Consider the following 25,171-nt stretch of genomic DNA (forward strand, 5'->3'; position numbering starts at 1 on the left):
ACATAACACTAAACAGACAACAACTCAATATACAGAACTGTGCAAAAGTTCTAGGCTCTTTAGATATTTAGATTCTTATCCATAATGCAATACCTGTCACATCTTGCCTGGACTTTGGGTGTTTTTTGGTCTGGTGTTGTGTTCTTTGGGGTCTCCTGGTTTTGCACTTCTGTCTGGTCCTTCGGTTCATGGGGGTTTTCTTGTATCGGTTGGGTGATGGGTTTTGGAGGACTGCATCATTGGTTTGTTGGGTTGTGTGCTTGGGTTTGTGTTTGTGGTTGGTTTTGGATGGGTTAGTGTAGATGGCATTGAGTTTGTTTTCTGGGTTTTTGTTCTGTTTCCCTTGTGTGTTCATGTACTCCTCCACACCTGCCCTGCATTTGGACTCGTTAGCCCTGCCCCACTCCCTGTGTGTCCTCAGCCAATCAGCTCCCTGTATGTTCATTCCCCTCTCGAGTTCTCCACCCATCTCCCCACCTGCACCTCATCTCCTTGTTAGTTCAGTTTCTTTAAGTTCTGGTTTTCTGTTCAGTCCTTGTTGGATCGTTTTGTTTCGTTTCTTCTGCTAGTTCTGTTCAGCTCTGTTTGCCTGTCCATGACCATCCACTATTAAAAGAGTTTTTCATCATATCTGCATTCCGGCCTCTGCGATTGGGTCCACTCCTGCTTCCCCGAGTCTGACAATACCATCAGGGAGGTGTCTGATTGGTTCCAAATTTATTCTGTAGCATGACAACAAGCCCAAACAGTTCCTGCAATTCAAGTCAATTCAATCTTATTTATACAGTGCCAAATCATTAGAGACATTATCTCAGGGCACTTTTCACGTAGAGCAGGTCTACACCATACTCTTTATTTTACAGAGACCCACAATTCCCCCATGAGCAGCACTTGGCAACCATGGCAAGGACAAACTCCCCTTTAACTGGAGGAAACGTCAAGCAGAACCAGGCTCTAGCTGGGTAGCCATCTGCCTTGACCAGTAGGGCTGAGAGAGAAAGAGGGAGGGAGGGGGAAAGGGATAGAGAGACACAGAGAAGAACAATAACAACAACAATAATAACAATAACGATGATAATTGTAATAGAAGTATGACTAATAATAATAATAATAGCAGGGGTGGGTGTCAGGCAGGACCACAGGGGTCCCCACAGCCACAGTCCATGGAAGCCCATGATCCATAACCAGGGGGTCCACGACACTGATCCATAGGAACCTGTGAGTTTCAGCCTCTATCTGAAACAGGACATTTTAGCTCCTGTCCCCCCTCTCAATGAGCCCACTCTGTTCTGATGGGTTAGCTCCTGGAAGCTGCCCTTCAGCAGACTTTCTCCGGCTCCGGCGGCTACATAAACAAGCAATAGTAGTCAGGTTTTGCTTTTTTCCCCATTCTTTACTTTAACTATAAACTGGTTTGTTGTACACTGTCTTTTGGATGAAGTACTAAAGGTGCATTACTTAAAGAACGATTTTTTCCCTTCTCTTTTTCAAGTGTGCCCATGACTTCTCCCCCTGCATGCCAGATTGTCCTCAACCACAAAAACACATGTAGGTCAATTAAGTTGTTTATAGCCCTCAATGTGTTTGTATGCTCTCCATATAATATGTTAATCAATGCTAATGTAACGCCAGTATTTCAGCATTTCTGAAACATCATTATATGACAGAGTGACTGACATCATTCTGCTGCCATCTAGTGTGATGCACACACACAAAAAAAACCATGACTAAATAACTGGCATTGTACTGACATCTAGTGTTTCAAGAATCAACTGGCATCAAACGCTTTGACATCAGAGGACAATCCTTTCCCTGTTTATTCCACTCATCCAAGTAAGTATTTCTCAGAACTGTGTAGTGGGTGGAGACGGGCTGAAAGCTCTTGATTCAGAACTGACAAATGACAAAACATGAGCAGAATTTGTTGCTAAATACTGTTAACAACTAACAACCTTTGTGATTTTCAGAAGTCCTGTTCCATGAAATAAATCACACGACCTTTGTTAGAGAATGACTGATTTCCTGCAGACACTTTAATCACCTAATAGTCTATAGTCATATAGCACACTGAAAGCACTTTCATTTACAGTTAATACTTATTTGAGCATACACATACAATTGCAAGTTGCTATTACAAGTATAATACAACTGAGATAAAACACAAGAAAATCTTAAAATCTTACATACAATAGTCAATGTTTAATCAAAGTGTTTTATTTCTTAAGATCTAAAAATGTGACTTGTGATATAATCAGTAGTTGTTAAATATCTGAAATTTAATGTGTAATGAAAAAAGAAAAAAGAAAAAAATGTATAATATAATGTGCATTTCACTGCACCTTTATCTGCACTAAAAATAGAAAACAGTTTGGTAATCCATGACAGATTTAGTGAGTTAAGGAAATAGTCATTTGTTACAATGTCATTTGTAAATCATATGTTCATGTTGTCAGAACTCATTCCAGCTAAAGAAAACTCCCCAAACTGTCTGAGATGTGAGACAGCAGATGGCACTTTGGCTCATGTTTCTGGGAGTGTGAGAAATCAGAGATCAATATATAACTTCACAAAATCAATGCTAGGTACTGAAATTTAGTTCAATTCTTTTTTAAAATTTTTTAATTAAATCCCACAACAAATCAGAACTTAGATAAATTAAAATTAAGAATAGTTATCATCATTGCATATTTTGTAAAATAATGTATTTTGTTGTGTTGGAAAGACAAGACTGCTCCAACTTTTAATTTATTTCTTTTTTCTTTGCCTAGAGAAGCTGTTATTGGAAAAAAAAAATGTGGACAAACTTTCAATGACTTTGGTCACCTTTCATTTCATATTTGGAAAATGCAAAATGCCAAAAAGAGTTCTCTATAAATATTGTTCAATGGACTTTTGGTAAAGACATTGTTTTGGCTCACTGTATAATTGAAGCATTGTTTTTGCTTTTTTCTTTGTTTTGTTTGTTGGTTATTTGTTAGCATGTTTGCTTGTTTGTTGTTTCAAACAGTTTAACCTGTCTCTGCTGATGTTGACTGAGTTCTTCTCTTCTTAGCTCTCTCTGTGAACACTACCTGCCCTTCTTCATATCTTGCTGCTCCCACACCGATTTGTCTATCTATCAGTGTGATGTTCTGAGTGGCTGGTAGCATCTCTATGTTAGCATGACACTGCTCGGCCCTAGCTCCACCCTCTGACTTGCTCCGACTACTCTTCCTGACACCCGTCACTACTTCTGGGCCCTCAGACCTTGAGCATGTCCCCACTCCCTTGATCTCCTTTGGCACACTCCCTAGCCTGGTTCCACCTAGAGTTGAAGTCCCAGCAGTGTTTGCCCCATGCAGGATGTGCTCAGTGTGTCCTGAGTGTCCCTTAAGCAGAACCATACCCTGCAGGTTGGTGACAGGCGCCTGCAGGAGCACTGTGCTCTGAAGCTGTGGCTGAACTAAGTAGTGCATCTGCTGCAGCACAGGGGTGGTGGTGTAGTAGACAGGCTGCTGCTGCAGTAGAAGCTGCTGACCAGCAGGGGGCAGCATAGCCGTGGTAACAGCGCTGATGGGAGTTGAATGAGCCATGGTGCTGGAGCGGTGTGATGACTGGCCATGTATGCTGCCGGTGGTCGTTCTGTTAAAGCCCATGAGGCTGGTGGATGACTGGCTGACATTTTGGTGATCTTTAAGGATCTTGCTATGGATGTTGGGTGGTTTAGTCTCCAGTGAGGGCATAACAATATGGTCAGCTTTATCCACTTGTGGAATGGCAATATTCTCAGGTGTTGGGGGTGTTGGAGGTCTAGCAGGAGAACAGATGTCAGCCAGGGTCTTGAACTTTGGCCCGAGGTCATCAAGGAACTGGAGGTCATCATCAAACTGCAGGAGGCTACAAGAGCCCATTGAGCCAACAGAGGAGCCCTGGCCCTCATAGGCATAGTCCAACTGACAATCCCTCACTGCCTGCTTCTCTGCTGCACAGCTCGCATTCTGCAGAGAGATCAACATTAACACAAAGAAAACGAAAGGCACGTTACTCTTGTCACTGCCAGTTCTTCAGTAATGATTACAACCAGCTAACAACCTCAGCAACAAAGAACTAACCGAACGTACAGCATGCTCATGTCATCTTGTTGGGAAAGTTAAAAAAATACAGCAAACAAAGTATTCAGGGCAGCTGAAACCCGGGCTTTGTCTTACATGGGAGCATTTTTACATATGTTCACCTCAGGTATTTGGAACTTTGACCATGTTTAACATCCGACATCATAACAGTATCTTAAAGACAGAAAATGACAAAAAGCATGATATGTCCCCTTTAAAGTAACATTTTAAATGGGAATACAGAATGGGGAAAAACACTTATATACTCATCCACAATCGAGCAAAACTTTTAAAATAATTTGCAGAATGTGTTTCAGTTTTTTCAACATTGTAATCTTTAGTTTCCACCCACTGTTATCGGCAAATGTAATATAATTTAAGGCATTTAAGAAGTTTTTCTGTCCACAGTTTTGTACTTTTGACTTTTTATAACACCGTTGTTCATTTCTTAGATTGATGATTTAACCAGGACAGTTTCATGCTGCAAGCTATAGAAGTTCTTCAACTGTGACTCACGGAACACTGTCTGAGAAAAATGAAAATGAATTGGACTTTTTCTTCTGAGACCAGGGGCTCTCGATATGGCTCGTTGCACTTTGCAGCTGGGTTGGACTTTTTGATATCAGCAGGTAAAAACTTTGTCACATGTACACAAAAGTGCATGGTAGAGGTCTTCTGCCTCCAGCATTACAAACATCACTGAGGGAGGTGCAGGCAGAGGCTTACCTTCCTCCAAATCACAGTGATTCTCCAGAGTGTTACCCAATGCTCGCAATTAGAGCTGCAATGATTAGTCGATTAATCGATTAGTTACCAACTATTAAATTAATCTCCAACTATTTAGTCATTTAGTTGCACTTATCAGCTGCGAGATAAATGTATCTTTTCTCAACTTGGTTGCGTTATCACAGTGCTATTTCATGGCACTTTGCTGTTGTGTTAAATGAACAGCTGATGTGAGCATTGACTGTGTTCTGTAAGTGCAGAGGATTTCAGATTGAATGACCCTTTGGTAAGGCCATGTTCTACCTGCCCTCTCACAAATCCTGCAGAACATTTTGTCTATTCTGTCCACATTTTCATGTCTTAACCATTTGAACTTCTCCTGCAATTCTGGATTAAACGTCTTTTGTTTTTGTTTTTTTTGACTGTTGTCTCATCTTCCATTTCTTGAGGAGCAGGAGCTTGACACTTTTCTGTGGTCTTGCTGGACTTGGCTGCAGTACTTGTTGCACCATCGCTTGTGTTTTTTAAAAAACTGTCCCAGGGGTGTCTGCTTCACCTTCGACATTTCAGGGTCGTGTTAACTGCTGTTGAGCCAAAGTGAATGGCTGTTGCTGGAGTGTGTGGCTTTTTTTGATGATAATTTTGATTTGATTTGAATTTGATGACATCACTTTGGGCTTTGGGAAATAGGGATAGAAATATTTCACCATTTTCTGACAACAACTTTTCTTTAAAAAATATAAAGAGTAGCTTACTCATCATGCCTGCTCTACCAGCATGAGTGATGTCATTTATCACAACAGTAAACCTTCTCTGTCCATATGGTTGCTTCTCAACATTTATATGCTTTATCTCCTCTGCTCTGTTCTGTACGTTTTTCACCTGGGAGTAGTACTGGTGCAGGAACACATCAGGGAGAGCAATGTCATCAATGCCTCCATACTGCCCAACTTGTTCCTCCATTTCAGCGGAGTACATCTGTGTCCAGCTCTCCTGTGATGGTCCATAACTGCTCTCCTGGATCATGCCATCGCTGCCTAACTTGAATTTGTAAGTGTTGTTAAGAGCCATGGGGGCAGATACTTTGTTGGCCTGTGTAGCAGATTTGACAGCAGGTGTCATCCGGACTTGAGGGCTGAGTAGAGGAACATCCTGAAGCAAACAAGGACACAGAAAAAAAGACCCAATCATTTTTAAATAGATATTTTGGATTGTTTTTAATAAAAGGACACCTGCATGTTTTTGGCATTTGAGGCAGAGCCGCTCTGGGTGCAGAAATATAGAAATAATTTAAGAAGGAGACCCACCACAACACCTTTTTACATTACGACAGTTATCATCCTGCAGCTTTGAAAAAAGTCTACCATCTGTCAGTTACTAGGATACAGATGTATATAAGACATTAATGATCATTTGAAGCACATTGTTATGGCAAATCCTTGTTAGATAAAACTTTCAACAGAATGAAACAAATTAATCAGAGTCAACTTTTAGTTGCCCAATCTTGTAAGGAGTCCTTGTGTAATTTCAGAACTCAAATTAGTGAACATAAATATAACATTATGAATCGTGAGCAGAAGTTTCCAGTAGCCGGACAGTTCAGAGCTTATAATCATAATGTTATTGACCTCTGCTTAATGGGCACCTAGGTTGTTCAAGTTTCCTGTTAGGGAGGCAATTGAGATTAAAAAGTCAATACAGAGAAAGTGTGTTTGGGTTCATTATCTGTGCACTTTAATACTGTCTGGTTTGAATTAAGATTTTGTTATTGTCCTGTTTTTTGTGATATTATTCTGTTCAATGAGATTTGTTCTGTTGTTGGCCATGCATGATTAAACAACTGCTGAGTGCTTCCATGCTCCTGCTGTTTGACTAAAAGCTAATGGGAAATATTATAATAAAATATTTTAATTTCCTATTCGGGCTAAAATAGCTGACACCTACACTATTCCCAAAGGTACCCAAATAGTCCCCTTGCTTATGATGATACTACTGTGGCATATTTTGTTTTTTAGTTCATTTTTTTTAAAGTAAAATTGCACTTTCATATATTTCATCAAACTGGACTTTAGATTGTGCATTGTATTCAACCTCCACTATTATATAATTGAATTATTTATGCACATGTCACATTTTTTTCATAATTTCATACACTTCATTTCTTTGCAAAGTCCATATTTCCTTTGTACAGTCAATCGTTCATTTCAAGTTTTATATCCCATCTCAAAGCTCTTACTATTCCATTTTGTAAAGAGATTTTTAAATTGAATTTTAATTTTATTTTGTTTATTTCATTATTTATTATTACCTTACTTTTACTTGCAAACGGCAAGAAACATTCTTTGTATGCTGCATACTTGGCTAATAAAACAGATTCTGATGTCCTTTTGGGCCCTGTTTTCATGACTGCATCATGTATGTACAGACAATCATGCACTTGAAATTTTCTTTGTAGGCGTCGCTCCATACATGTGTGCTCTGATCCAAATAGTTGGGTGAAGTTGGATATGCTATATACAGGAGGACAAGATGAAGAATCCCCTCACTCAGTCCCATTGCTTGTAACAACATGCCTTAAAACCTGACATTTTTAAATGACGTGTGGACACAACGGAGCGAGGGACGGTGGGAGCCGATGACACCAAATCTGTCTGGTTCACAGTTTATATTTTACCTTGTCCTCTCCTCGGCCCTCTGTGTGATAGACAATCAAGTGTTCTATGGTGTCAATAGGAAGCTCAGAGAAGGTCCCTGGCACTGCCCCACATGAGCAGGTTATCAGTAAGAGACCTAAGACTGAAATACACAACAGTAACACACAAAAAAACTGTACAAAACATTTCAAACAACATTTTACACTGATAATGTTTTTCATTAAATATTTGTAATTAACCGTAGGATAGATTATCGAGTTTTAATCCAAACTATAGCTTCTCTCAGAATTAGCTTGTAAATGGCCATTCTGTTCAAACAGTAGTCCTAGAGGATAGGGTATTTGTGAGGTTTTAAGTCATGCTAACTTAACTTATACTCACAAAGCAGTGTCAGAAGTCCCAGGATCATTGCCCCTAGTCCCACTCCTCCAAATGTGGATGACGATTCCCAGAGAAAAGCTTGTTGAGCATTAGTACCCGCTACCCTGCAGGTCCCTCCCTCCTCACAGGTGCACACGTGTAGTTCCAGGAGCTGGGGGTCAGGACAGGCGAGGCCCTGCTGGTCCTGGATGATGAGGGAAACCCGGTATTGGCCAGGCCACAGTGGTCGCAAAGCCCTAAGGGATGCACTGGTATCTAAGAGCAAGAAAGAGAGGAGTCTTACCATTCCACTGCAGGAAAGGATGGTAGGATTTTAGATAATGCTTCATTTTTTCCCCTGTTGATATCATTTGTGTTCTGTTTGGTCAGTTTGCATCAGTTGTGTTCCAGGGTTAAGAGCCTGAGCAGTCAGTCATAACAACTTCTTTCCAAGTCAAACTGTTAGCCTGCTAAGCCCACTTGCCTCAAATTTAGCTCACCAACAAGCTAACTCATTTAACACCACTATTTCAAAGACTGGCAACATTGGTCAGCATGTCCGTCTGATCCCCCCCCCACCCCGCCTGTAGAAATTGAGTATGCATATTTCATAGTTTTCAATTTAACATGAAATTATGTGTACACTAAATGTTTTAAAGGGGTACATGGAAAATGATAGCCTAACAGCATAATTGTTAGGTGGAGCAGAGCAGGTGGACCCAAATGCAGCAGACTGCAGGCAGAGTAAAGATGCAGAATAATGTTTTTATTTTAAGCTCATGCATGCAAATACAAAGCTGGCTGATCAGAGTGAGACAGAATACAGAACAATACTGAACTAGCAGAACAGAGGATCCAACAGCACTAAACTGAAAAACAGGACTCAAATAAAAACTAAACCGACAAGGGGATGGGGAACAGGTGACCAACTCAGAACAGGCAAGGAGCTGATAGGCTGAGGAGGCTGATCTGTATCAGCCAAAGGCCCACACCACACACACACACAGACAGAATAGGAGGCAGAGGAAAAACACCAGGAAGACACAGAGAACAGACTAACTAGTAAAGGCAGCTAAAATGGTTATAATGCCAGAATCTTTTAAAGACACAAATAAGCCTCAAATAAGCCTTCTCCCATTCAGTCCAGTCTAAACAAACAGGGAGAAAAGTCCAATGGGCCTCTGGTGGACTGGTGGAGGGACATAGAGCCAGACTGTGACTGAGCCATGACAATAATATGAACAAATTGATATTTCACTTAACAGACTTTAAATTTATGGTTGCCAGTGCGAGTTCAGATATGTATGCTAATGTGTGAAAGACAAATACCCTACGTAAGCCTATGTGTGATAAAGTACAACGTGGTCAGAAACTGATTTATGCTGCATAAAGGCATGTTTCTGTATGTATATGCGTAAAATTCCATGAAATATTCGGACTGTTTACTGACGCCAGTTACAAAAAAAGGGAACAAAAGGTTATTGTGCGCATATCATAATGTACATACATGCATGTGAAATGTCTCCTTTACATATACTGCTCTTTATTACTACTGCCTCCTGAAGGTTATCAAAGTTTTTGATGGCAAAATAATGTTCACACAGACTGCTAATACTAAAAAAATAAAAGGTATCCATACCATTTAAAGGTTCAACCCTCCACTCCCCCCTCCTCTCCTCAGCCACAAGGCTGAAGGCGAGAGGGGCGGAGTTGGGATCTCCATCCTCATCCTTTGCTGTGATGTTAACCACTTCAGTGTCTGAGCAGATGTATTGAACGCGGTTGGTCAGTGTGGGGCAGTTATCATTTACATCTCCCACCTGCAATGCAATTGTTCCTGTGGCCGTCTTCGAAGGTATGTCTGGGGGAATCAGAAAACATAAGCAGTCAACAAGAAAAAGCACAACAAATCCCAAATCTAGTGGACTATAAGCCTTCCACGTTGAATTGTTTATCTGACCTACTGGCAAACCAGTCCACAGCTGAGAGTGCCTGAAAGCTGCATATGCAAATTTTTCACACTAGGAGCAGTGGGATTCAATGTGACATAAAAACTATTGTTTAAAGGAACTTTAAAATATTTAAACAGTGGTCCAAATTTTTCACTTTCTGCCAACCCCAAACTTCAAAAATTCAGAAAACCCCAAACCTTCAAATCAACTGTCTAAATTCGAGGCTACACCTACTGTCCATGAACAGAACTTACCCTGCGACAGGCTCAGTATTTCAGCATAGTAGGTTCCATTAACCACGAATGGTGACTCTCTGTCTGGGGCCTTTTGAAGTCTGATCTCTGCTGTGTCTGGGTCGATCAACAGCCAGTTATCAGGATCGTATCCTTTAGCATATCTGTGGGAACAAGGTGCAATGATATTAACGTTTTAGATGACAACAATGTCATTCAATTGAAATGTGAAGGTGTTATTCTATATATAGTTTTTCATTTTGTTAAGACATCTAATGAAAATACCCAAACAAAAATATGTTAATCCATCTCAATACTCTCTGACTTCTCTACACTGGCTGACCGTCGGTTCTCACTGAAAACATGGATCTTTCATAGCAGCTCACATATATATAGTTGAATAATTTCCCATATTTAGATGGTCACTGTAGTTTTTAGCAAACAGGAGGAAAATTGATTAGGTTTGTTGCTCTTTAGTGAGTATTTTTGGAAGCAGGACAGTGTGTGTGGGATTGAGTCAAAACGAACTACAGTGTGTGTGTTCATGGCAAAGAAGCAACTGTCACTTAGTGCAACAGTGTGACTCCTTCATGAGTTTTTGGATAACAATGGAGCTCTGTGGCACAAAGGAAAAAGATAAATCAGACTTCAGCTACAAATACATTACTTGTAAGAAGATCAACTCATTGTTAGTTTTGGTTAAAATATATAGAATATTTTCTGTCCTTATCAAAATGGCAATCTCAGTTATTTTATAATAATGTCTTATTTTACAACTATGTGTTAATGGAGCTTTTTGGCTAAAAAGAGAGTATGAACTAATCTCACCGAACATTTTCTGCAGGCTTCCCAGTGTCTGTGTCAGTGGCTGCAAAGACAGCAATCACCTCCATTAAGGGATTGTCCTTTGGATTCTCTGAAACAGAGACGGGCTTCACTGAGGGTTTAAAGGTGCCCCCCTCAGGCTGATTCAGCACTGCGATATTCACTGCGTAAAGTTTTTTTGGCCTCTTTTTCCTGGAGGGTGTTTTAGCAGTACCTCCCTTAGCTCCACCTCCACCTCCTACTCCACTTCCTCCACCTCCTCCACCTCCACCTCCTCCTCCTCCTCCACTTCCTCCTCCTCCTCCACCTCCTCCACCTCCTCCACCTCCACCTCCTCCTCCTCCTCCACCTCCTCCACCTCCATCACCCCCTCCATCCCCCACAGGTGGGGCAACATTGGATACTACCACTCCAAGTTTGATATCAGGAGTTTCTTCAAAATCAACAGGCTGGAATGAAAAACAAAGTTGGAGGCACATCAGTTTACTGTCAGTCAAGTTTTAGGTTTCTGTTTAACAGGTTCTACTGAAAATGAATGCTTTTGTTTGTTTGTTGTTTGTTTCCAACAAACCACATACTGCAGTTTACTCATGACACATTTCTTGTTATGTTATTTAGTCATTAAGCACTTAAAGTCAAAACTTCACTACTGAATATTTTTAAATCTTACAGTTTTAGTTTTAGATGATTGATCTGATATGAGAAGATTGATCTCCTCAACACCGTAAGATTGGCTTTTTCACAGTGTGTCTCTTGTGCATAAGAGGTGAAGATTGAGATATTCAGTTCATTACAGTGATATTAGAAGGTGAAACAAGACTCTCTGTACATGTTTAAGTTTGTAGTCTGACGGCATTCAATTTGTGTTGAAAGTGAGACAAATGCTATTAAGATTGCTGTCATGAAGTGACCACAGTGTTCATTCAGACATGAGACCTACATAATGTATTGCCGTCAGATTAATTTATTAATGGGTGGATGTCTGAAAAGGGCTATAGTTTTTGCCAGTGATTTATGCATTTTTGTTGTAGACAATTACATCTGAAGATTAGATTGTGAGAGTTGTTGACGTTTTTAAAAATATTGTCTCAAAATGTATATGCAGCACTCTGATTCTGGCTGTTCAGATGCTGCAGCACAGACAGATATACCTTCTCAAGCATGAGAACACCTTCGTTGGTTTTGGGGTCAGTCTTTATGCTGAACACCCCATCTTCATTTCCAGTGACGATATCAAAAACAGCTATCCAGTTGTCAGTGTTTTCCTCATCAGAATCATGCACTTTGAACCTCATGACCTCCACATTTGCTGTGTTCTCTGTAATGCTCACTGAATACTACAACGACACAACAAATGCAAGAAAAAGACATTTTAAATACAGCAGAATAAATTGTATATATGTTCAGGCAGATGGGTGGGAAGGCAGAATATGTAGTCAGGTATCCATACATATGTAGGCAAAGGTTTATTTAATAATGATTCTATTTTTGGCAATGGCTATTCAACAATAGAATATTTTCAAGGACAAGACAGTCAGAAGTGGTACCTCATCTTTTTCCAGTGTGGGTATGTTATCATTGATGTCCCCTATTTTGACATGAAGTGTACAGGTGCCTGTGTTGCCTGCAGGATTTCCGTCCATATCAGTTCCTTTAATTGTTAAGATGTAGGAACTTTGATTCTGTGAACAGTAGGACCGACAAAACATTCAGTTCATTATCAAATGAGAGATGAGATCAACAATCCTATCAACCATTTACAAATATTTTATGATGTACAGTAGGTTTGGGCAGTATCAAGGTATTACATTATACCGGGATATTTAAAAATCCTTAAGGTACCATAAAAATAGGCGCCCCTCTTTCTGTTAAACGGATGCAGAGATGCTGTATTGAGGTGATGTACTGTAGTGCACAGCATGTGCCACCAGAGTTCAGTCTCTATTGGTGGGACAGGCAGCTGAGCTGAGAAAGATGGCGACTGCGAGTGGTGGGGATAATGTTACAGGACTAGTAATAAAGAAAAATGCCTCTGCCCCTGTTTGGGAGTATTTTGGGTCTAGTCTCAGTGATAAAGGTGAGCCAGACAACATGGGCGAAGTTGTGTACACCATTTGCCTCAAAAAAGTTGCGACTGAAGAGGGAAACATCACCCACACATTTTGTCCGTTCAGCCCACTAACATGTTGGTATCCGTTGTGGAAACAAGTGTCAATTGGTCCTCCAACAAGAATCTATGGAAGAGAGGCGCTTATTTCCTATCTATTATAATGGCCAGAGGTATTTAAACCCAGCAAGACTTGTCTAAGTAGGCTAATTGCATATTGGACACACAGCATTGTAGGATAGACAATGTCATACATGCTACAATGACTTGTATCACCAGCAGCTCAGCTTTTATGTTTTTTTTTTTTTTAACTCTAATACCGTCACCGTATACCATACCCTGGTGAAATGTCAGGAAGGTAAGAAGGTATGAAAAATAGATACTGCCCAAGCCTAATGTAGAGTAGATAAAACTTTAGTGAGTTGTATCTCAAACACTAAACCAAACTTGTGGCAGATTTACTGCAGAGTTTCTCCACCTCTCTGTCTAAGGTGCCCTCATTGACATAGATGGATCCGGTTTTTCCGTGTATATAGAAGAAATGTTCTCCACGATATGGCTCCTGTTTCTCAATGTTGTAGGCGATCTTAGAATGGGAGGTATCGGCCTTGTCAGCATCAGTAGCTTGAACCGTCGCAACCAGAGTCCCTGGAAAGAACCGAGCATCACATTCAGCAGGTCTTTCTCTTTTAATTTAACTGTTTTTAATTTAACAGTTAATAATATTGTAGTACTCTGCTCTCTTGCCATTAAACATAAGAAATCATGTTAAACCAAACATTTAAAGAGGTTATACTTGCAGTTAAACAGACACTGCTGTACTGTTTTAGACTTATTATATTTACACTCTTTCTAATAGCATCACCCGCTAACAACATGCTAGCTAACAGCAACCAGCTATCAACATGTTAAGCTAACAACAACCAGCTAAAAACATGCTAAAAATGTTTTACCTGCTGGACTGGACTCATTGACTATAGCTGGAGGTACAGAGACAAAAACAGGCGGATTATCATTCTCATCCTCCACATCAAATCTCAGGTCTATTTTGTCTTCAGCCACAGTGCCGTTATTAAATCTGGCCATTCCTGTCAGCTGTTGGACAGAAAGAAAACACACAAACAAACACATCTTCAAACCATAGTCCAAAAGGCTGCGTGTGGGTGCATAGCACACAGTGCAGCAGTATCTTTGCAACATCACTAGACTTTTTTTTTTTTCATTTTTGAGGATGATGGATATTTTAGTGAGTGATGCCAACTGGTTCTGATCATTTCAGTCAAACAAGAAATGTTTACTCAATTCATTGATTTGTTGATCTACACAACATTAAACCACAACTAGTTTAATCAATATTTTTAGTCAATTGTCAAGCAAAAATGTCAAATATTGGAATGAGCGATTCAATGATTTATCTAGAAAGTAATTGGCATATTAATCAGTAATGAAAATAAACATTAATTGCAGTCCTAAAATGTAGATTGCATCAATTCCTAAGTACCGGAAGGAGGTCATTTTTTTAACGGATTAATATATATTTTAAGACAGCAAAAAACATGCTATTTCAAACAGGAAATGTTTTACTATCAATCATACCAGTTTAATGTTTCAACACATTCCTTATTTAAGGTTCAATTCTGACTGCTTCACATCTGCTCATCTAATTCTGCCATCGACAACTCTTACGAGGAGTAGAGAGGTGCAAGTTGCTTTTTTTTTGCCAGTTAAAGCCACTATGAGTAGAATTAGAACATCTGACTTTGGCACCCTCCAGAGGTGTGATCAAAAAGACAGTGTGGCATACAACAGTGCAGGTTTAATAAAATCACTTAAATTTCATATTATAAATTATAGTACATTATTTAGTTAGTTATTTGGTAAGTAGATGCATAATAAGGCTCATCACACTGTATGACCACACCACAGACCGTTCTCTAGAGTACTCACAGTGTAAGTTTCCCTCTCCTCTCGGTCCAGTTTTCCTCGCACACGCACCTCTCCAGTTGTCCCATCAACAACAAACAGGTTGACTGGTTCCTCAGTGGCCCCGTGGCCCACCAGAAAGTAGAACATGTTCTCTTTTTCATCCCAGTCTGACCTGATCTAAATAAAATAGTAAAAGATCTCTGAAAATCCAGGTATGATACAATCAATGTGTCCATCTAATCCATGCTTCGGCCTGGGGCAAACCTTGGCATAGCATGAAAAATGAGGCTCTGTGCCTGTGGTCACCATGCCAGTCCAGCAGCAGGGGCTCTGCTTGGGTTGTCTTGTTCTCTGACTGAGCTGCAGCACCCTGCAGATCCTTCCATCTCAATGCAGCTGTCCTCTGCAAAGAACACCTGGCCTCTGCAACTTTTTATATCCATGCTTCAATAAGAGTTTTTCTCAATTTCAACAGAATTCTTGCATTAAGTCTTAGTGACAGGTGTGTTGGATCAAAGTCTCATGACTTGGAAAGGAAACAAAGATTCCCACACACTGTCCATCACTTGTACCAAACCTTGTCCATATGACCTTTACCCAGGTAAGGTCTGAGAAACATTGTCAATAAAATGCAAGTGATGGCTGATTCTGATGACACCATAGTTACTTGTAGTAGTTATTCAAGACAATAAGCCTTTTCACAGAAGACATTTTGACATGTCACAGCAGCAAGAGGTGTAAATAATCAAATGAATGAGGGCTGTATTCCATTTAGTTGCTTCAGTTTAGCTGGTAGTGTGCATACTGGCTCACTGTCACACTGTCATGACTTAATGGGACACTTGAATAGAAGGGAGCCATCATTAATGTTATTAGTAACACCTGTGCTTTTCCTGCTATGACAAGTCAAACTGTCTGCAGTGAAAAAGGTCTATTACTGCAGTATCTGCAGAGAATTTTGATTTTAATTTTAGATCTGTCTGTCTGGATTACCTCACATTAAACTATATGATAATAGATGGATGCAGCTTCATAATGCATGATGAAGGGCCGGATGAGCAGCCACTTTGGACAATTAGCCATTAGCTGGCTTATTCCCAGCCAGCTAATGGCATGAATAGAAATTAAAATTGAAAATTGAAAATTTTGAAATTGAAAAAGAAGCAAAACACAGAAAACAATTCCAATAGGTAAAGATTTCTTGAATGAAAAATCAAACAGAGTTAACAGTGACATGGCCCACAGTGCAGAGAAGTAGCTGTTCCATCGTGGGACGGAAAAGGTACCACATTGTTTTGTTTGTTTTTCAGCTTCATGTACAGGACTGAACCATTATCAAAATGTACATTTGGACTGCCTGGCTTACATCTGCTTGTAACAACATAAATATATACAAACAGGAGATGACTTGTTAAATTAGGTTTCGAAAGAAGCATAATCAGAACATAAACAGATGTCCCAGCATACAGTGTTTCAGACTTAAAATTCTCAAAGACTTTTTTTTGTAGTGTGAAGAAAACAGAAATGATAGAAACGTGCTGTATATCTTTAATACATATTAAGATACTGTAAGTCATGGTTGCTTCCTAATGAAAACAAGTCATACCACAGTGAAGATTGGTGTTGAATTTATTTCCTATCCCTGAACACTTTCAATTTAACAAGGTCACTGAAAGCAGCCACACATGTTTCCTCGCTGTAACCATTCCTCCTGTTCACACTATTAAAAGATCCCCTTCAAATGTGCTTTCAGTGTAAGTGATGGGGGACAAAATCCACAGTGTGTTTTCACACAGTCATTTAGTGCAAAAATGCATTTAAAAGTTGATGCGAAGCTTATATGAGGCTTCAGCAGTCTGAGTTAGTCATATCAAGTGGATATCTGCCACATTTACGGTCGTTTTAGCAGCAAATTGCTTCTTTGTGTTTCCTTGGACAGTGTTTCCCTGTTGAGCTGCGGTGGAAGTATAGTAACGAAAAGAGGGACTTTGGCACTAAAAAGAATGTAACATTGAAAGATATCTACTTGATTTGACTCATTTGGACACTGAAGCTTCATATTAGCTTCAGATAAAAACTTTGAAAAATACATTTTTGCACAGACGGACGACTGTGGAGTTTGTCCTCCATCACTTACATTGTGTAAATGCATTATGAAGGGATCTTCTAAAAGTCAGTATGAATGATTATGACAAGAAACACTTTCAAAGAAAAATGTTAATTTGGCCTCCTGACTGTTGTCTTAAGACATGCTTGAAAAATTGTGAACCTTGCTTTAACTCAATTAATTTTTAAGGCAGCAGAGAAACATATGTTTCCAAGTTGAACCAGCATTGTTTCACATTGTACGTACTGTACTTTCAAATGGTTGGAATAGGAAAATTTACTAGCAAGAAACAACCCCACTGCCAAACAAGAATCTTGCCATCAGACGAATCTGCAAAACCTTGAACAAGGTTCAATGACGTATTCTTTTTTTCTACAATATCTGCTCATTACAACCAAGGTCAGGAAAAGATTAGGTGAGGGTAAAAAAACAAACTTTAATTGCACATCTGTGATGGGATGCAGACACTATGCACCCATCCACAACCCCTATATACAGGTACAGCACTGCTTTATAGCAACAGAATGGCTGTGATCACCATCTGCTTGTACAACACCTGTGTGTTGTACCTCAGCCTCATGCTAGAGGGCAGCTCATTGTACTTTAAGTGCTAGGATGGGAACATTTCCAAATAAGGCAGACTTGGCAGGAATAGTCATACACTATCTTATTAATGGAAAAGTTTTGATGCACCCTGAAAACTAAAGAAGTCAAGCCTCAATACAGACACTAAAGTAAAGCGTGACAACTTTCATTTCTCGTGTCAATCAATTTTTATTTCTGTGGAGCTGTTTCCAACTTTTCTATGTCACTCGGCTCGGTGTATTCATGAGTCTGACCTAAGACCTGTATCAAAAGATAAAATAGATGGTGATTCATGCAATGATCATACAGTCTCTTATGTTCTCTTCTTGAATTCTTCTTGAATTATGATAAAGCAAGACCTGCTATGCTGGGATTAGGTGTTTCCCTCTCTCATTTGACTCTTTCACTGATTGAGTATGAGTACTTTATATCCAAATGTATACATATTCAAGCTTTCAGTAAGAGGGCACGTTAACTGCTTTCTGTGACTTTGTGTCAATGCTTTTTCCTGTAATTTATAATCATAGCATAACATAGACTCACTTAGAGCTTCAGTTTGGTGAAAAAAAAATCCCATAAAAAACCAGAACCACAACACAAAGTGATGATGTTGGGGAACTTCTTACCTTGGCAACAGTGCCTTTCGTACTGTAGTCAACATTCTCCTCAAGAGTCTTTGTGGGGATAACCCAGTCCCTCTTCTGGCGTCTCAGCTGTGTGTGGTTGGCTGCACCACCTCCTAAACTGCTACACAGCTGCAGAAAGAAGAACATGTTCATGTCACTTTATTGATCGTGAGTGTAGTATGGGAGGAGAGGAGATGCTGCTGAGGCTGTGTTTATGCTGACTAGGCTGCGCAGTGCAATTTTGGTGCTCACTTTGGCATGAAATTGCATTTGGTTTAAATCTGTTCAGCACTATATTTTGCATTTGGACTCGTTAATGTTCTTTGGCCTTTAAGTACATAAATTAATGTTTCAGCTATGCAGAGAGGGAGCAGTACCACAGAGTTTAATAATTAGCCTTTATTAACTGTTTTTAGTAGCCAATGCCAGAAGCTGTGGCACCAATATACTGTATTGCTATTATTCAGCATGGGCACAGACAATTATCAGCTAGCATGTTGTTAGCTGGTGATGCTAATATATGGTATAATGCACACCTCTGATGCAGATGTTTGTCTTCTACATGAATGTGCAAGAATTTAACAGTAGGTATTGATAGCAACAGTGGCCTTGCATTTCAAATGGCTGCATATATATAGCACTTTTATCCAAAACGCTCTACAATTTGCCTTTCATTCACCCATTCATACACACCCTCACACACCGATGGCAGGGAGCTACAATGCAAGGTGCTGGCCTGACCATCAGGAGCATTTAGGGGCTCATTGTCTTGCCCAATGAAACTTTGACATATGGACAGGAGCAGCTGAGGGTTAAACCGACAACTCCGATTAGCGGGCAACCTGCTCTACCTCCTGAGTCACACTGTCCCCCCTATGGTGGGTAGTGGCTTTTCGCTAAAAAGGTTTGAGGTTGTGCACAGTGGAGTTTCTGTCCCATTCTGAACTAGCTTTTCTCCTACAGCTGCACTTCAAACCTGCAGCCAAAAACAAATATAACATATCACATCATCGAGGTGTTGTAATTGTAACCACAGACACATTATTACTTTTATTAGTTAGAACAAGAAGTTAACAGTCACAAGACGCTATACTGTTACACATTTCATTGTATTTTTATGATTTAGTAGACATGTGTTTGAGGTTATTCCAGCACATGCCTACCTCCAGGCCAGAGTGAAAGCTGTAGTAAGGTCTGTGCAATCTACAGTTCACCTGCAAACACACTGTCACAAACAGATCACTGAAAACATGCCTCACAGGTTCAGTTAACATGCTAACTTAAAGCAATAACATTAAAATGCTAATGTTCAGCATGCCATTATGCTGTTAGCTTGTTAACATGTTAGGTTAGCATAAAGTTCAAAGTACAGCTGAGGCTGATGGGAAGGTGATCATTAGATTTAGAATCGCCTTTTATTCCATGGAGGATTTGTCTGTCTGCAGACACACCCTTCCAGCTGGCTGTGACAAAAAGCAGCATTTCTCTTTTAATAACACAAAACTCATAAACACATTAAAAAAACATGTTGACAATTTTTTTGACTGCAAAGAGAGATGACTAAATGTGATTTCAGTAGAACTTTAAAGATCATACACACCACCTGGCTGATTAGACCTCAGCTCAGGTTTAAACTAGGCAGAGCTATACAGGGAATGATTTACAGTGTTTTGTTTTGTTTTTTTCAGCAGGTTTGCTTTAGAGGATACGATCACAACACATACAAAGCCTGGCTCCTCACCAGTTAGCTCTATCATAGGGGTGCAGCAATCAGAAATTAGCTTTATGAGTGATATTTGGAGCTCGGACCACAGTCCTATGTCAATGTTGAGTTTGACAGCTCAGTGGACACAGACTTCAAACTTCATAAAACAAGTTCCTTATCGTCAATGTTTTGCAAATAATAACTGAAAAAAGACATGAAGAAAAAATCTAAAGGTTGACATTGAAAACACATCATGCAAAAAATTGATGGGAAAGTTTGTTTATTCTGTGTTTGCCAAGGAATATGGGCTTGTCTATTATCCTGACTCTAAATAAATGAAAAAAGATCAAAGGAATGCATGCTTTTATGAATAGACGTCCCAAACACCAAGATATACAGATATGTTACATGATACCGAAAGCAAGATTATGCAAATTCACGTTTGGACTAAACAAGTTGGAAAGTTTGCACAGTAATTACTGAATCAGTTATAAATTAATCAACATTCTTTTAGCACATCAAAGCATACATGTCTGAGCCATCAAACATGTATGAATCTGCAGAAACATGAATCTGCAGAAAGGCCACAGAAGTCATTATCACTGAATTGAGTCTTATGTCATTAAACATTAGCATGTTAGTACTGTCACTGTGAGCATGTTGCCATGCTGGTATTGGCATTTAAAATCAGATTAAACTTGACTACAACTTAGAAATGGCACAGAAGTCATTATCATTAAAGCATTTACCCCCATTAGTAACAGAAAAACCAACTGTCACACCATGTGTCGGCCATGATAGCACAAAAGACCTGCTGTCCCCAGGACACTGAGTTAGGCTAGATCTCCTATGAATCAATGAGCCATGGCCTAGTGAGAGCGCAGCAGTGGTGGGTGACACAGTACGTTACAGTTTCAGATGAGACACTGAGGAATCATTAAGAGATGAGTATATGTAGGATACACATTATGAGCAGGAAAGAAGAATACAGGCTGAACACATGTTAAGAGTAGTGATGTAGTGAGTAGGATTAAGAACATCTTTAAGATCCTTTACTAAAGTACCAGTCATAAGACTGGACCTGTCAAGCAAGCCATTAGCTGAGTTAGTTTGTATGGGTAATATTAAAGGACGGGTTCACAATTTCTCATTTTCTCTGAAGCTAATTGTCTCGATTCTATTATCCTCTGTTTCTGATGGAACTTCAAATCAAAACAGGAGGGCCAGTTGGCAATCCTGATTTGCGCTTATATTATTGGGCTAGTCATATGAAAATTATTACATGGTGGCTTGATGATCAGATGGGAGGAGCTATGACAGCTTGGTTGCATTATTTTCTCTCCTATACAATTAGATAAGTCCATATATAGTATTATTATACATAGTACTGTCAGAATTCGGAGACAAATAAAGATATATTGTTCTCTACCAGCGTTGTCAGTTTTACTTCCTATAATTGGAAATCCATCCTTTTTACCATCTCAAATGGATGAAGCATTTTATCAATGGGAAAATGCAGAAATATATACAATTGGGATTTATATTCATATGGTACATTTGCCTCATTTGATCAGTTACAACAAAAATTTGGGCTTCCATACAGCCACTTAGGAATTATATACACTCTCATAATTATATTTTTTAGAAAGCCTCATTTACTATTTTAGAAAGATGTCTGAATCCACATGCAAACTCCAGCAAGACACTGACACAAATTCTACACGCTTTCAATATTTTGTGTCCCCTTTTATGTCTGGAGTTGAAATATCAGAAGAAATTTGGCAATCAAGTATGAAAAAGATCAACTTATATTTAATTAACTCTAGACATCACCTGGTTCAGTGCACTGATTGTATTATTCCAAAACAAAACTATATAAAATGTTCCCTGATACATCAACCAGCTGTGATAAGTGTACAATAGAACAGGCAGATCTTGCACATAGTTTTGCCAGTTGCTCAAAATCACATAATTATTGGACTAATATCTTCAATATTTTACCTAGATTGTCTAAAAGACATATTGATGTACACCCCCTCTTAATAATTCTGGGGACATCGGAATCAATATTGACAATGAATAAATCACAATAACCTATTGTTTAACTACAGCAACAAAACTGCTTCTTTTGAACTGGAGTGAAAAACAACTTCTTTACTCCAGTTCAAAAGAAGCAGTTAATATTTAGATGAATGAACTTACTGAAATACTACACATTGAAATATTAAGGTATGTTGCAAGAACTGGATCTCCCTCTTTGTTTTTTTTGTTCTAGGAAGGGGGCTTGGAGGTGTGTGTTGGTAATTGCATTATACTGGTAATTTTATGTTGATTGTATTTTTATAAAAAATTATGTAATAAAACATATTTGAAAAAAAGGTTTATCTGAAACTAATATGAAGCTTCAGCCGTCCAAATGAATCAAATCAAGTAGATATCTTTCAGAGTTACAGTCTTTTTAGTGTCAGAGTCCCTCTTTTTGTGAAAATCAAAATTAACCACCGCACACTGTAATGACTTCACTGTGAGTTGTAGCTTCTTCAGGTTCCTCTTTTTGTAACTATACTTCCACCGCAGCTCAACAGTGAAATACTGTCCGAGGAAACACAAAGAGGGAATTTGATGCTAAAAAGACTGTAAATGTGTCAGATATCCACTTGATATGACTAACTCAGACTACTGAAGCCTAAAATTTCAGATCAACTTTTAAATACATTTTTGCACAAAATGGCTGTGTGGATTCTGTGGATTTCGGCCTCCATCATTTACATTGAAAGCACATATGAAGGGGATTTTTTAATAGTCAGTATGAACAGGTGGAAAGATTACAGCGAGGAAAACCTCTTTCACCCTTCATACAGACACCTAACTGCTGTTTTAAGACAGAAAAATTGTGAACCTGTCCTTTAATATGATTTGACACATTATTTTGAAGGTGATATTAGCAGGTTTCAAGGTCTTAAGAAAGTTATACTTTTACATATTAGTGGCTGTTTTTAGTAGGTCTCTAATCTGGAAAACATAACAACATGGGATGTAAAATTTACAGGGATTCATAAATGAACATCTTCAAACCTAAACTTTTAAATTTCCAAAACTGCCCGTAAGACAAATCTCTCACCTCTTTAAAAGTTAGTAATTTTAGACTTTTAATCCACCTTCAACGACTGAAATTGAATTTAATGAAAATCTAATATTGATTTTTAAAAAACATGATGAAAAATGCTTGGGGATAGAAAAAAGAGGTTAGGTTAGGTGAGACAGAGAGGAGCGGAGCAAACAAAATGTACAGGATGTGTTGAGGTGATACAGGTGTGAGTGGTAATTACACTAGCACTAACACAGCTGCCTGAGAATTTTAAGTATGAAATATTGTCAACTGAGTTAATGAATTTAAAAAAGTTTGACCTGTATACTTTTATGTCACATACAAGACTACATATATTAAATTAACTCATTTCATGTTTGTAGCTTCCTACAGGTGTGAACTCACCATAACACACCATAACAGGTGAAGTAGTAAAACAATGGATGACATCGTCGCCATGTCCATCAGGTAGAAGCAGGACTCAGCTCCCTGCTGCTCACCGGGTGGATAGCGTTCCTCCAAGCAGACTGAAGCACAGTTTGATGTAATGTTACAGGTGCGCTACAGATGCCAACAGCAACAAAGATCATAAAGCTTTCCTGATATCATTGTCTCCACATTCCCTGCAGCTGCTCTGCCTCTCCTCTTATATGTCAGTGCCCTTAAACCACTCCCTCCTCACAACTCCTCCCGCCATGTTAACTACTGTTATTACAAATTTAGATTTTTGTTGTTCGAACACTCCTGGGGAGGGCAGGGTGTTGGATGTCTTCAGTTTGTACATGATCTGCCTCACAGTCGACTGGTGGAGTCCAAACTCTTAAGAAATGGTTTTGTAATCCTTTCCAGCCTGGTGAGCATCAACAACTCTTCTTCTAAGGTCCTCAGAAATCTCCTTTGTTTGAGCCATGACACACTTCCACAAACCTGTGTTGTGAAGCTCAGACTTTGATAGTGAAGACACAGATCTCTCTTCTTTAAATAAGGCAGGGCCTCCCAGACTCACACTTGATTGTCATCCCATTGATTGAAACACCTGACTCTAATTTCCCCTTCAACTGAACTGATAATCCGAGAGGCTCACATAATTTTGCCACGCACAAATATGTAACATTGGATAATTTTCCTCAATAAATAAACAAACAAGTGTAAGGTTTTTGTCTCATTTGTTTAACTTTATCTAGTTTTAGGACTTGAATGGAAATCTAATCAATTTTAGGTCATATTTATGCAGAAATAGAGCAAAGTCTAAAGGGTTCACAAACTTTCAAGTAGCACTGTATATGATAATGCCAGCAGCACAAACCTGGCAATGACTTCGTGTGACAATTTTTCCCACGACCTTGGCTGCACTGGACATACATCACAGTTAACAATAAAGGCAGGGCTGGATTTACCTGAAGTAGCGAAAGCCATCGATGAGGCGAGGCAAGTGGTAAGCCACTCAGCAGTGTCAACCTGTGTGCTGAAGAAGCAGCAGGCCCACCTCAATATCAAAGAAAACAGGCTCCAGAACGACAGTCCCATGTGTTGGAATTCAACCTTGGATGCTGGAGCGACTTCATGAGCATCACATCTCTGTCCAAGCCATACTCAAAGACTAGACTGTCACCAAATCCAACGCCAGAAAAGCCCTCTCAATGAGAGCCTCACAACGGGAGCTGATCCAGCAGTGCTGAGACTCAAACTCTGGTTTCCTGGATTTCCCAGACCAGAACTAAGACTTGCATGATAATGCATTTTGTGTCCTAGGCCCTCACCTCTGGAATATTCTCCCAGAGGAGGTCAGGGCATCAGACACGGTGGATAGCTTCAAACGGAACATTAAAACTTTTGATGAATTTTTGTAGGCTTGCTTTTATTTAGTTTAGTGGTCTCATAACTGCTTACGGGCTCTTTGTGTTTTACTGTGTCTTATTTTCTGTTTTTATTTGATTTTACTTGATCTTTCTTCTTTTATAGATTTGCATTTCTTTTGTCTCTTGAGTTTTATCCTTTGGATTTTTGATGTAAAGCGCTTTGTGTTGCATTTGTTGTATGAACTGTGCTACACAAATAAAATGTATTATTATTATTATTATTAATAGTAGTAGTAATAGAAGTAGTAGTAGTATTAGTATTAGTAGTAGTATTATTATTTTGTGGTCTGCGTCTTATCTTAGAGCCCTATGCCACTGGGATGCCTC

The 25,171-nt window shown here is 39.3% G+C and overlaps 2 protein-coding genes across 2 annotated transcripts in view; both read right to left on the bottom strand.

Annotated features, from left to right (window-relative positions):
- Window positions 1-190, bottom strand: part of LOC137188536 (uncharacterized) — a 31,850-nt gene extending 31,660 nt beyond the window's left edge. Inside the window, exon 1 of the mRNA XM_067598183.1 lies at window positions 94-190. Coding sequence (XP_067454284.1) covers window positions 94-190 — 97 coding nt within the window. The remainder of the gene's footprint in view (window positions 1-93) is intronic.
- Window positions 191-2,005: 1,815 nt separating this feature from the next.
- Window positions 2,006-24,016, bottom strand: LOC137188537 (desmoglein-2.1-like). Its single transcript, XM_067598184.1, has 14 exons — window positions 23,391-24,016; window positions 18,193-18,321; window positions 14,896-15,051; window positions 13,902-14,043; window positions 13,427-13,596; window positions 12,389-12,523; window positions 11,993-12,178; window positions 10,845-11,290; window positions 10,038-10,180; window positions 9,471-9,692; window positions 7,853-8,107; window positions 7,492-7,613; window positions 5,700-5,969; window positions 2,006-3,977 (listed from the first exon to the last, which is right to left on the bottom strand). Exons 1-14 carry the CDS (start codon window positions 23,448-23,450, stop codon window positions 3,009-3,011), a joined length of 3,405 nt encoding a protein of 1,134 aa, XP_067454285.1. The 5' UTR covers window positions 23,451-24,016; the 3' UTR covers window positions 2,006-3,008.
- Between the last annotated feature and the right edge of the window lie 1,155 nt (window positions 24,017-25,171).

The sequence above is a fragment of the Thunnus thynnus genome, chromosome 8 (genome assembly GCF_963924715.1).
Source record: "Thunnus thynnus chromosome 8, fThuThy2.1, whole genome shotgun sequence".
NCBI classification, from domain to species: Eukaryota; Metazoa; Chordata; class Actinopteri; order Scombriformes; family Scombridae; genus Thunnus; species Thunnus thynnus.

Excerpts from the sequence above, each read along its gene's own strand:
- LOC137188537 (XM_067598184.1), bottom strand. The coding sequence starts at position 23,450 with ATGGACATGGCGACGATGTCATCCATTGTTTTACTACTTCACCTGTTA. Across the intron at positions 9,693-10,037 it reads AATACTGAGCCTGTCGCAGG|ACATACCTTCGAAGACGGCC; the intron begins GTAAGTTCTGTT and ends TGATTCCCCCAG. Across the intron at positions 8,108-9,470 it reads GAGGGTTGAACCTTTAAATG|ATACCAGTGCATCCCTTAGG; the intron begins GTATGGATACCT and ends TCTTGCTCTTAG.